The following is a 13263-nucleotide window of genomic DNA, read 5'->3' as shown; positions in this document are numbered from 1 at the left end:
CACAGCTATCTGAGCACATTTTCCATCAGGTCCAGGGGAGAAGATGCGAGGACAGAGGGGAGAGATGGTGTCGGATAACTTAAGGGTGGAGATAAGAGCAGAATTAAATGACAAGCGGAGTGATTGGAAGTAATAAAAGGGCATTGGGGAAAGTAGGACAAGAAAAAAATATGAGTTGCACAATAAAAGCCAGGGGAGCAACAGATGGAATAATGTAAGCGTAGAAAAGGAACAGCAGATGAAATGAGGTGAGAAATTAGGAGGCAGTGGAAAACATGGGGGGAAATGGAGGGAGAAATTAAGAAGACGTGGGTGTTATATAGTGAAACATAGCAGAGTGGAACTGATGGGAGTGAGAGACTCAAACATTGTGGAATGTAGTTTAAGAACAATGCTACAAATTGTTCTCTTAGCGGTTACATTTGCTTCTTTTCTGAGCTTTTCTGAGCACTTCAAATTTAAACAATTGCTCATTTCTTCTAGAAATATGGGAGTTGACACCTATGCCAAAGACCGTCACACATGCTTGGAATGTAAATGCAGAAGTATGTAGGAAGGGTTCGAGGAGAAAAGGGAGTTTGAAGTAAAGGGAAGAGAGAGGGACGGTTACTGAGATACAAAGAGGGGCAGGTCCAGTGGGCAGCCGACAGTGGGGTGTCAACCTACTAAACCTCGGTATAGTATAAAATGAAGCAGGCAGAGCTTGTTGGGCCTTTGCTTTAGTTGTGGAGGAAAGAAGAGTCTTTTGTTACTGATTGAACTGTAAGTAAGTTTATAAAAAGTTTTTTTCTTTAAAGGTTAATAGGCAGAAAATGGTTGTCATGAGATTTCTTTGAATTCTGTTGCTTGCTTGAGTATTTAACCACTCATTGTTCTTGTGGCTGAGTTATTGCGTCTGTGAGATGAAGTTTAAGGTTTTCTACCACTTGTGCTGGCATGCTGCCACTGGATTTAGAGCTGACTTTAAATTGAAACTGACAGTTTTAACTGAATTGGTATATTGTATTATTTACTGTTCAAACTACATTATGCAGCCCATTATTTAATTGCTTTGTTGACCCACACATTGTCTGGCTTATCAATATCTAAAAATAGAAAGGAGAGACATATGGCTGCTGATGATAAAGATGTAGGTGCTGACACACTCTAAATGTTTACTACGTTGAAAACATGTATTTGTTATCTGTGTATTTCAGACCCGGTGCCACCCTGATCAAATCCTAACTAAGCACGTGCCTCTGACTTTGGAACAAGAAACATGACGGCCATCAATGCACCTCGGGACAAGTAAGAGAAAGTCTTTTGAAAGGAAGGAAACTGTTTCTCTTTTGAAGTCTAGCAAGGACTTATTACTGTCAATATGCTGTTTTCAGTTTCTGTTTTAGTTAAAGTATGTGCAAAATTAGATTTGGATGAGACCCAGTTAATAAATTGTTTGTTGAATTGATTGATGTACTTTCATGTTAACTTCCTTATGTCACTTTCCCAGATACAATGCAGTATGGATAATTTTTTTTATCCTGGGCTTGGGAACCCTCTTACCGTGGAATTTCTTCATGACGGCAACAATGGTAAATAAAGCAACATTTTAGGACAATTGTAATCTTCAGAGTATGAGAAGCGTTGTATCCAAATGCAGTTAATCTTGGAACATGAGACAGATGGGCGTGAAAGGAAGAGCCCTTTTGGTGGCTGTGTGGTTAGTCATTAGTTAATTAAAAGGTTGGTCTCCACTTAGACAAAAGGTCCTATTAGTTTGAGAAAACAGAGATTGTTTGTTTACCTATCCCTCCAAAACCACCTGGTTTCACTCAGGATGGCTGATCTGACTCCAGCCAGGTAGATTTCCACGGCACGGGTATAGCCTCTTTAATCCCCAGCCTATTCTTTTTGAGCTTTAAGGGGTTAACTTCTTAAAACGTGGAGTTTCAATTTAATTGTTCTCTGAGTTAATTTGGAACCACCCTTAGGGGGAATTTTTGTTGAAGCTCAAATAGCTTATAGTATGGTTTGTTTTGACAAAGGAAAGTTGGAATGCCAATTTATATGATGCACTTTAAAGAAATATGGCCATACTAATACTGTATGGCCACAATCTATAAATGCAAAAACCTTTCAGGCTAGCTTGAAAAGCATTACATTTGCATTTGTCGACAAAATTCACTACATTTGTAAATTCAGCCAGATTTGGGTTCTGTAATTTAAACACATCATTAATTTGTGCATCATTTAAGCCTTTGAAATCTTTCATTCAAGCGACCTTTCACCTCCATGTTTGTTCCTGCACTCATTCTCATCCTACACAACAGTTGTTGAAATAGTTTTTCGAGAAATGTCGCTTCAGCGATTTGAAATTTTCTTATGCAGAGAGGTGTTTCTAATATTTTGTCCATTATTCAGTGATGCTGTTAAGTTGCATAGGCTGATAACCATCGTAATGAATGCACATTCCTCCATCCTTTTTCTTTAGTACTTCACAAGTAGGCTGAAGGACCCATCCGCTGACCCCTCCTCCAATCAGACGGCAAATGAGACTTTGAAGGACGGAGACACTCGCAATGTGCTGGAGTCAAAGTTTAACAATGTGATGACGCTCTGCGCCATGGTGCCTCTTCTCATCTTCACCTGCCTCAACTCCTTCCTACACCAGAGGTATCTAACCTGCTCCACATCATCACATCATGTGCAGTCTTGTGTCTAGTATGTACCCTTCTCCACCCACAGGAGGCAATGAGTTAAACCCTTAAAATATGAAATGTGGTAACACAAGGCATTAAATGATAAATTCTTTTAAAGGGGAATTCTGCACCTTAAAGGTCACATGACATGGTGCTCTTTGGATGCTTTTATATAGACCTTAGTGGTCCCCTAATACTGTATCTGAAGTCTCTTTCCCATAATTCAGCCTTGGTGCAGAATTACAGCCACTAGAGCCAGTCCCACAATGAGCTTTCCTTAGTATGTGCCATTTCTATGTCTGTAGCTATTGAGGAGGAGAGAGGGGGGGCAAGGTGAAGGGTGGGAGTGTGGCCTTGACCAACTGCCACTTTTCTCATTTGAAAACTATGTCTCTTTCTCATGGGTGGGCCAAATTCTCTGGGCGGGCAAGCAGAGAAAGGGGAGGTAACCTTGCTCCTTATGACCTCATAAGGAGCAAGATTCCAGATCGGCCCATCTGAGTTTTCATTTTCTCAAAGGCTGAGCAGGATACCCAGGGCTCGGTTTACACCTATCACCATTTCTAGCCACTGGGGGACCATAGGCAGGCTGGGGGAACACATATTAATGTTAAAAAACCTCATAAAGTGAAATTTTCATGCCATGGGACCTTTTTAAGTTTCTCGCTCTCTCTGCCTACCCTCCTCTTTTTCTGTCACCACATGCCACTATAGGTAAAATGATCCTGTTATGTGAACGTAGGTCTGTATGCCTCCTGTGTGTTTGCTTTAATTATAGTCGGATTTGGAGCGATCTGGGGTGGACCCCGACCACGGCTGACTCTTACCCCGTACAAACACACCCAGGAATGCTGTTCATGTTCTCTACTTCTTCCTATTTTCTTCTTCACCTCTCTTTTACCTCTCACTTCCTCAATATACTTACTTTATTCCTGCTAACCAAAAACAACCTCCCTTTTTCTTTCAAAAAAAAAATCACAATGCGTTTCCTTTTTTGATTAACAAAGGGCTGCTCATTCTGAATTACAACCCAGTGCACTCACACACACATTTTCCACTTTCTAACATTTTATGCCGGAAGGACCTTAACTTCCTCAAAATATCATTGACCCTCTTACTATTGTAATCGGAAAATGTTTGTTTTCACTTCTGTTGAACAATGAATCAAAATCCACTCTTCCATATGTCCATCTCATCATTCTCCTGTCAGATTTAAAAACATATTTTTTTCTCCCACTGCCTCTTTTCTTATTTTGAACACTTTTCTATTATATGATGTATATAAGTAATTTTATATTTGTTTATCTAACGCTTGCATTGACATTTACTTTTAGCATCTGAATATTTTCTAATGAATGGACCAACATTTATTTTTTAAATAACTCCTGAAGTGTCCAAAATGGATATGGCTAATGTTCTTGACTGGTGGTTTTGGTTGTTGGTGTAGAAACAGACATGATATGCAGTAGTTTAAATTAAATTTCGCTCTGTCGTTTTCTCTCTCAGGATTCCTCAGAAGTTTCGTATCTCTGGCAGCCTGGTGGTCATCCTGGTGGTTTTCCTGTTGACGGCGGTGTTGGTAAAGGTGGACGTAGCCCCACTGCCCTTCTTCACCATCACTATGATCAAAATTATCTGCATAAACTGTGAGTTTCTACACAACCAACGATCATTACTGTACATCATTGTTCTGTAGTCACTGCAAACCTTTATCAAACTAATCAACGGTCAGTCACAAAACGAAATGTAATTAGTTAACTGAACATTATAACCTTCATTATTGTAGCCTTTATTGCAGGGCTGTTGTGTTGTATATCATATGCACACACACACACACACACATACACATACACATACACATATACACATTCTCTACCACATTGAGCTTCAGAACACAGTCTGTAATCTGACTGCTCACTGCGTGTGTTTATTTACAATGACTCAGTGAGCAGCAGGGATAAGCTCACCCCCCCCCTCCTTATCCCCGTTGGGCCAGTCCTGACCTCCAGGTCCTCATGAGGAACAGCCCATCGTGTTTGATTTAGAGGGAAGGCCGTCGTGACCTTAAAGCTTTGATGTCCACGTCGGCACATTCCTCTCAGTGGACATACGGCAGGGCTCGACATTAAGATGGATATTTTTTGTAGGGCAAGTGGAAGAGAAATTTACTTGCCCGCTAACAATGGAATGGGCCACTAGCTAGCTGTTCAGCTCGTTCTCTGTAAGCGATGCAGCATAATAGCATGGCGGAACCAGCAAGCCAACCAGCCGGTGTTAGTTAGCTAACGTTAGCTTGCTAACTCCGCCTTAACGTTACCCCGTCGCCACATCGTTCACAGAAAACGAGCCGAATAAAACGTCACTCGTGGCGATAGCAGTGTGCTTTGTGTGGATGAAGCATGAAGTTAATTTGACTCATTTAGCGGCCGGCTCTCTGCCTCGTAGCGTTACTACTCCACTGCTCGTTTGTCCGTCAGTTATTGTAAAACCTCAGCTCCGCCACTTGCCGGATTAAATATCGGGTAATAATCAACTGTAAAGTAGCCACACCTTTTAAAGGATCCCTTGGTAAATCCGCCTCTGCTGGGTAGAAAGTGAAATTGTAGAAAGAAAAAAAAAAAAGAAAGGTTAACACCAACATTTAGTGGCAAAATCCATTCTTATGTCTATAAAATTATTTTAGATATAGTATAAGTTCAAGTACCCACTACCTCTGGCGTGAAACATATTACTTTGTATTATGGAGTCTGGAGATCCTTTTTTCTTGTTGAAGGGGAAAGCTCTTGTTGGGACACGTTTGTTTCTACTGTTTCAACTGAATTTTATTAATGCTGATAGTGTTTGGATGCTTTCTGCATTAGCAAAACACACAACAAAAATTACAACAAAATTATAAATCTTTACCCAGACAAGTGACTTTTGTGCATGGACAAGTGAAATGTAAATGTTCTTGTCCAAAGGATAAGTGCCTCAAAAAGTTAATGTCAAGTCCTGGACATACGTTAAAAGATTTCTGCAGCTAATTAAGTGCCAAAGTTGCTGTATGAACAGTTGTAATGCAAGTTTTTATGAAAAAGCCTTATTGGCTACAACTTTGTGTAAAGTGAGAGAAATAATAGTTATATAACGGTTATGTAATACAAATAATTTGCTCCATGTGTTTTCATGTGTTTGTGACAGCAGTTTATTTTTCATGGGCCTCTTTTTACTGTTGCTGTGGGACAATGTGTTTTTGTTTTCTTTCTTTTTTTCTGTGTCGCAGTGACTCTTTTAAGTATACTAATTCTTATACATCCTTTTTCTATTCCCAGCGTTCGGGGCGATTCTTCAGGGCAGCTTGTTCGGGCTGGCGGGGATACTGCCTGCCTCCTACACCACTCCCATCATGAGTGGACAGGGGCTGGCCGGCACCTTTGCTGCTTTCTCCATGATCTGCGCACTGGCCTGTATGTCTCTCACACACACACACACATACACAAAGCTGGACACACAAGAGGTGGACAAAATGCGGGAAAAAAAAAAAATTAAATAAAAAAAAAGAAAAAGTTTCAAGCTTTGTTGCATAAAACTGCCCACACCTGCTCTACTACAATACCATTTCTAGAAATAAGACTCCTCATATATATATATATATATATATATATATATATATATATATGTATGTATGTATGTATGTATGTATGTATGTATGTATGTATGTATGTATGTGTGTGTGTGTGTGTGTGTGTGTGTGTGTGTGTGTGTGTGTGTGTGTGTATATATATATATATATATATATATATATATATATATATATATATATATATATATATATATGTATGTATGTGTGTGTATATATATATATATATATATATATATATATATATATATATATATTTATATGTATATGTAGTTTTATTAAGTTTTTAAGTTTTTTTTATAAAATTATAAATTAAACTTTGGGGCTAATAGGTTTATTTCTGCTTTTAAGTGGAAGTCTGAAACCCCCATTCACTCAAATATTGTTTGGTATTAAATGTGTTAAGTGATGAATTTTGTTTTGGTAAAGGATCAGCCAAATGTTGAGTGATTAACAATATGTTTAGTTAGCTACTCTTTTAATTTGATCTCTTCGCCATAATTATGGAAACATAATTAGTTGCTTGGATGTCCTTTTGGCACTCTGGATTGTTTCTGCTAGATTTAACTTTCTCTGTGTGCTGACTCAGCCATGCTCATATAGTTTAGCTGTTATCAGTTGGATCACATCTATCTTGTTATCAATCTCTCACCAAACAAATGCAATTTGTCTGCTTGACTTTCCAAAGACATCAGGCTGCGTCAAATTTGAGAATTTTTATTAAAACCGATGGTCATTTTTGAGGCTGTGGTTTTAACAGGCAGAATTCCTTGAGCTCTTTAAGCCAATGTTGGCATCTGAGTTGGTTCAGTCTCATATACGCCACAATTTAGAGCTGAAATGATTAGTCAATTAATCGATTAGTTAAAACAGAAAAATTATCTGCAATTATTTTGATAATCAATGAGTCATTTAGGTAATTTATCAAGGAAAATGGCCAATACTTGCTGGTTCCAGTTCCTCATTTGAATTGATAATGAAAGTAATTTGTTTCAGCCCTAGTAAAATTATATAATCCATCAATTAGAATTTGAAATCTAATTTGAAAAGATGAATACTGACTCAAGGCCAGTCAAAGCCTGAAGCTATGAAAATCTGTTGAGTGAAATTAATAGTGGACAAAAAAGTCTTTATATACACTAATGATTTCTCTGTATTTTTTCTTTTGTAGCTGGATCAGAACTTCAGGACAGCGCTTTTGGTTACTTCATCACAGCCTGTGTTGTTATTCTCCTGGCCATAATGTCCTACTTCGTTCTGCCCAGGATGGTACGACCTCATCTTCTCTAAATTAAACACTGTTTTATAGTGTCTTTTTTATTTATTTTTTTATGAGGCATTTGTTTAAAACCACTTTCAAATGTGTTCCCATTTTGCTCTCAATAACTTTGTACCTTTTTGGAAAATACTTTATAAACTTGAGATAAGTGCTGAATGCTTTTAGATAAGTGTTTTTAAACTGTTGCCATATAAAGTTCAATCTTTTCTCTTTCTTTTTTTACTTTTTAATATCAGTCCAAACTCTACTCTCTGTGAGGTAATGGATAACACATCTGCTAGTGAGAATTTACAGCATCTCAGGGAACATGATGTCCTCCCTGCATCCTTCATCGGCTGTGCTGGCTGAGTTGAAAAGCCTCATTATGGTTGCTATTTTTGTTAACAGGAGTTTTTCCAGTACCACACGGAGAGTAATGGATCCAGACCCTCTGCCGATGAGGAGAACAACATGGACTTACTCAAAAAAGGTACATGCAGTATGCTCACAGGCCTTCTCTGATATTCAGGCTCCAGTTTCCAAAAATGAGCAATTATGGAAGTTTTCTTCGAATGACGCCCTCAACACAAACACAAGGTTGTCACTTGGATAACTTAATAACACGATAGGTTTATGTCATGGCCATCTTTTTTTCTCTTGTCAGTTTGGTGTGTTTGATAGCTCTTAGGGACCGTTCGGTATTTATGGAATGGACCACCGGAAGAAAATAGGGGAGAGTCATGTCTTTTTTTTCTTTATTGAGGGGAGGGTGATCCAACATTTTTCAGTTCAGAGGGGTGTGGGGGGGGTCACCCAACTTTTGTATTAATGAAACAGCAAAATTTCAAAGTGGCTTGTTTGGTGCATATTTTTCCATGTAGCTCTTAGTCTCGGCCCTCCTTCGATACCAGATGGGTCTGACCCATGAGTTTACTGTGGGGCAGGGAGAGCCCCCCCCCCATGTTATTGGGTTTCTATCAGGAGTACTGAATTTAAGCCTTTAGGGTTTTTAGAGAAATCATCCATGGGAATTGTACTTTAGGTCACTTTTTGTTATGTTTTTATGTACTAATGCTTGTACCTTTTTGACTTTTATCAAAGAACCAGACATTTATAACACTATCATAGGAAGTCACTTTTTTTTTTGTCAGACATGGCATTTGGATTATTTCTGGTTGCTATTTAGCTTTAGTGTCTCCCTTACAGCCAAAGGGTTTGGAAAGTCAAATGAACACTGAAAGTGTTTGTTTCAGTTTGTGTTTTGGAGACCACTCGACTCGTGTGATTCTCTAGCATTAAAGCTATAGTGCGTAGTTTCTCTCGCCCCAATGAGGAATTCTAAGTAATGACAACAAAACTGTTGACTCGTCCACATGATACAATCCTTCGGTGATCGCTTCCGCCCCCACCCCTCCCCCACGCAGTTTCTAGTAGCCAAGGAGGATGCAGAGGATTAAAAAAAACATGACAGACTCTTCAGAAGAGGTAATTATCTTCACTTGAGTTTCTGTGTGGGAAAGTCACCGGACGACACAATCTTCTGAACAGCCATACTGAGCAATACAGAGAGAGTTGTGTTGAGCTGATAGTCTTAAGCTGCTTACACACCAACCAGACAGCCGACCGTTGACAGAAAAGCCAGTCGAAATGATCAGTCTCCCCGTGTTGGTCCAAAAAGTGCCACAGAACACACCAAAAAGACGAGATGAGACGAGACATAATACATCTCTATAATAGCAGGCGGCGCTAATCTGCATTGTTGCCCCAGAAATGAAAACCGGCAGCTGATTGGATGAACACGTCACATGGGTTTGTTTTCTCTGGAAATTCAAAGCCAGACTGTCATGGCGGCCGTTCAGAATACGATCTCATATTGTACTAAAATAGTTCACTGAAACATGTTTCTGAAAACATTTTAAGGGAGAAATAGGCCGTGCAGTTGCTGAATCTGTCTTCATTTCAGCTCAACAAAGGTCAGTTTAAAAGATTTTCATCAGATTTTGAGAGACTCTAGTCACCTCATTCTGCTCCCCATTTCCGGGTCAGTCCCGACTGCCCTGCCGGCGACTGAACATGTCAGGTCGGCCAAAATGAACACCGACAGCCCCCCAGACGGACGACGGCACGGGACACACCGAACAGATTTGCGTCACTGACCTCGCCAGACTGTCTAACGGCCGATAATCGGCTAAGTGTGTCCCGGCTATTAATTAGCTTTGTGGCAACTAATTTGTCAATGGCTTAAATGTAACGGATGTTCATTAATATCAAAAAGTTACGCACTAGAAATTTAACTACTAGTGTGTGAGAGTGTAATGGGAACCCTATGTTACATTACAATTTGAAATCCTGTGCATACACCCACTCAAATGTGGGAATGATGGTCTCCCATGTGTCACTTGACCAACTTAATGATAGAGAGGTGTTTGTTTGTTTCTCAGAAAGTCCAGCAGAGAAACGACCGGTGGTGAGTCTGATGGAGGACGAGGCCAAACCCACCGTGTCTGTGGTAAACATCTTCAAACAGGTGAAATGACTTTCTCACTTTGTAACATACCGTATGAACACAAATTCATTTAATGGATGCCAAAAAAGCATTGCGTACGCAGTTAAAGAGGCAAGACACCTCTGCTGTGAAACATTCTCACCATTTCAAACCTCACTTGTTGCTGTGAGATTGACCAGTAATGACCGTCAGTCATTCAGCGTCTCATCACTAGTTAGAGATAAGCAGCTTCATCCTTAGGACCACTTTATGCAGTTTCCACCTTCTACCTGTATGACAGAGATTAAGCTGGTTACACAATATTGATTATGTTCGTCTTGTGCTGTCTAATCAGATCTGGGTGATGGCTCTGTCAGTGTGCTTCATCTTCACCATCACCATCGGAACATTCCCAGCCGTGACAGTGGATGTCAAGTCGACGTTAGCTGATGGAGGCACCTGGGGTGAGTCTCCATGTCCAACGTCTATACAAAGCTACACTGCTGCAGTAGCTAGTGAGCAGTGTTTCCGCTAGAAAACAATTGGTGCCGGTCACGTGACCTGTAAGGTTTCATTTTACCGGTCAAATGTGGAAAAAGTTCCGGTCAAATATTTTGTAGCTGGTGCCGACTCGTCCTCGCTGGCAATTTCCTGGCTTAATTTACGTTAGACCGGCCGCTGCTCGGTGTCATAAAGGAATTCACAAAATGTCCCTGTTTCGCCATGGCTTGGGCTGTGACTTTCCTGCTCGCTTTTCACCGTTTTGTAGTTTTGTAAACTTACGATAGACAACTGCAATTTTTTTTTTTTCAAATGAAACACGAAAGAACAAAAGATATATTATTTTAACACAATTCAAATTGTGTAGAGGGAATTATTGACCGGTCGTAATGACCCGAGACAATTACAATTCTCAGCCCTCATAATTTTATTTCGGTCAATGGCCGGTAATTACTGGGCAATGGAAACTCAGCTAGTGAGCCATAGCTTTGATTATCTGACATTTGATAGGGGTGACTGCCAAGTCTTTGTCCCTGTTCAAACATTTTTGGGAATAAACTTTTTGTTGTTTCCCTCCAAGAAGCTGGGCAGATTTTAACTCCTAACTTGGACAGTAAGGGGGTTTTGTGGGGCAGGATTGTCTTTTTATTTAACAAAACCAAGTTGGTATACAAACAAAAATAGTTTAAACTTATTCACATAATTTTACTATTTACTATTATTAAAAAGTGAATATTGTCTCCCATGGGCCAAGATAAAAATCAATCGCTTGGATCTTTCCTTTTTCTAATGCTGCATACCTTCTCCCTGAAAAAATACTGAAATTAGTTTAAATCCTTTTTAAGCGCCCTTTTAAGGAATACTCCACGGACAGTCTGCCTTTTGTTAAATCCTCTACTCCCTGTAGGCGTTGTCCTCTAGGAGCACAGAAAGCTGTTGTCTGCTTGGATTCACACAACCCGGGGTCACAGCAAAAGAATTTACGGAAACCGTACTTTCTATGCTGTGACCCTGGTATACACAGTAAATGCTGTGAGTCCAAGCTGACAACCTCCATGAAAGAAAGCTACAAACGTTTTAGCTCCAGCTTTCAAGCCCCCACAGACATCTGCCGTCTGGTTGTTGTTAACAACAGCTTTGTTTGTTTTGCTCCCTTTTTAGGAACTTACTTCATCCCTGTGTCATGTTTCCTCCTCTTTAACCTGATGGATTGGGCTGGCAGGAGTCTGACGGCCGTCTGTATGTGGGTCAGTAACAACATGTTTTACTCTCAAGGTTTGGGGTTCTTCTTTGGGTTCAGGGCTTAATAAGTTCACAAACGCTTCGTAGGGCTGTGCAATTAATCGAAATGTAATCGTGATTATGATTTTGGCTCCCAATAATCACAAAAACAGAATAATTGAGAAAAGCTATTATTTAGCAAGTAAACTCTTATTTTTACAGTTTTTTTTTTTTTTTTTTTTTACTGTTGATTTATTTAACTTTTTCCACAGTTTTTTTAATAATTAATTTCAATAATTGCAACATCTTTCCAGAAGTCAACGAGTAATCGTGTTAAATTATCATGATTTAAATTTTTTCCCATAATCGAGCAGCCTTAATGCTTTGTCAGGTTTTCTGCATGTTTCGTGGATCTATTCATGCGAAATTTGATGACAGATCTCGTCATAACCACCTGATATTCTCAGAAGGACCAACAGTTACTAAATGTATGCTGCTACTAACGTGTAAATTTCTACTGGAGCATATTTCAAAATGTACCAGTTTGTAATAATGACATGACCAGTGCTTATCCTTTGCTTGCTCACGCAGCCCCCATCAACCAATCAATTAAAGAATAGGACTATAGTTTATAAACATGTTTGCCTTATAGAGTCCGTTTTAAAATGGCTGCATCAAAATATTTAGTATGAACTGCTGTTGTCTGGCGGGTAAATGGCACTATGGACAGCTACAGGCACATTTGTTGATACTTCATTGGAAGCCTTTGGCTGCATAACATGTTTACACATGGATAGATCCCATCGTCATGGCTGGAATGGTGGAAAAACAGTCGCTCAGAGCTTGGGGTCAAAATAAAGGAGACGAGTTTTGTTGCTGAGATCAGAGATTTGTTTTGGGTGAAGTGTGTGTCCGTGCGTGCTGTGTAAAGGAAGTGGTTTTGGGGGTCAGAGAAGAGTGATGGTGGTGCTTTTGAAAGTTTGCTCCTTATTCTCTTACATGCACATCTGGATGAAGGAGGGCAGCTTCTGAGGTTTTTAAACTGCAAAGAAGCCCTGTGCACTGCTACATATCTGGGCATTGTGTCTGTTGTCATGAAGACATTTCTTTTCTTCTACAAGCTTTAATAAGACTATTTTAGGTTCATGGCCTATCCAGCTGTCTAGTAGGGCGGTGTATTGGCAAGAATCTGGCAATACAATATATATCACGATTCAATATATTGCAATTTGTTTTGATACTGTGCGTAAGGCGATATATTGGGATTTTTTTCAAGTATAATTTTAGAAAAACTAATATAAAAAAAAAAAAGACATGATGTGCATGAAAGTCAAAGAAGTTTACTTTAGGTAAACAATTCAGTACACAGAAAATCAAACTGCCAGTTTGGGATTGTGGTTTACAGGTTCTTAGTGAGCTAATGTTTATATGCTAAAGTAGGCCAAAGTTCAGCCATAGCGTTAACTAAAAAAGAAGGAAAAAAAAAAAATCCATATTGCGT

The 13263-nt window shown here is 39.4% G+C and overlaps 1 protein-coding gene across 5 annotated transcripts in view; it reads left to right on the top strand.

The window, feature by feature from the left end:
• Window positions 1–13263, top strand: part of LOC114572070 (equilibrative nucleoside transporter 1) — a 48397-nt gene that overhangs the window by 31670 nt on the left and 3464 nt on the right. For 3 of the 5 annotated variants that reach the window (XM_028603500.1, XM_028603499.1, XM_028603503.1), the window contains exons 2-11: window positions 1197–1287; window positions 1490–1571; window positions 2471–2652; window positions 4185–4324; window positions 5990–6124; window positions 7469–7566; window positions 7964–8045; window positions 9997–10082; window positions 10396–10504; window positions 11703–11788. In XM_028603500.1, coding sequence (XP_028459301.1) covers window positions 1259–1287; window positions 1490–1571; window positions 2471–2652; window positions 4185–4324; window positions 5990–6124; window positions 7469–7566; window positions 7964–8045; window positions 9997–10082; window positions 10396–10504; window positions 11703–11788 — 1029 coding nt within the window. In that variant the 5' untranslated portion in view covers window positions 1197–1258. Of the gene's footprint in view, window positions 1–489; window positions 767–1196; window positions 1288–1489; window positions 1572–2470; window positions 2653–4184; window positions 4325–5989; window positions 6125–7468; window positions 7567–7963; window positions 8046–9996; window positions 10083–10395; window positions 10505–11702; window positions 11789–13263 lie in introns of those variants that run through there. The other 2 variants (XM_028603502.1, XM_028603498.1) reach the window with 2 other exon arrangements.

This window comes from Perca flavescens, chromosome 17 (genome assembly GCF_004354835.1).
Source record: "Perca flavescens isolate YP-PL-M2 chromosome 17, PFLA_1.0, whole genome shotgun sequence".
Classification (NCBI taxonomy): Eukaryota; Metazoa; Chordata; class Actinopteri; order Perciformes; family Percidae; genus Perca; species Perca flavescens.
The sequence above is the reverse complement of the archived record's forward strand: the minus strand, read 5'-3'. Positions and strand labels throughout refer to the sequence as shown.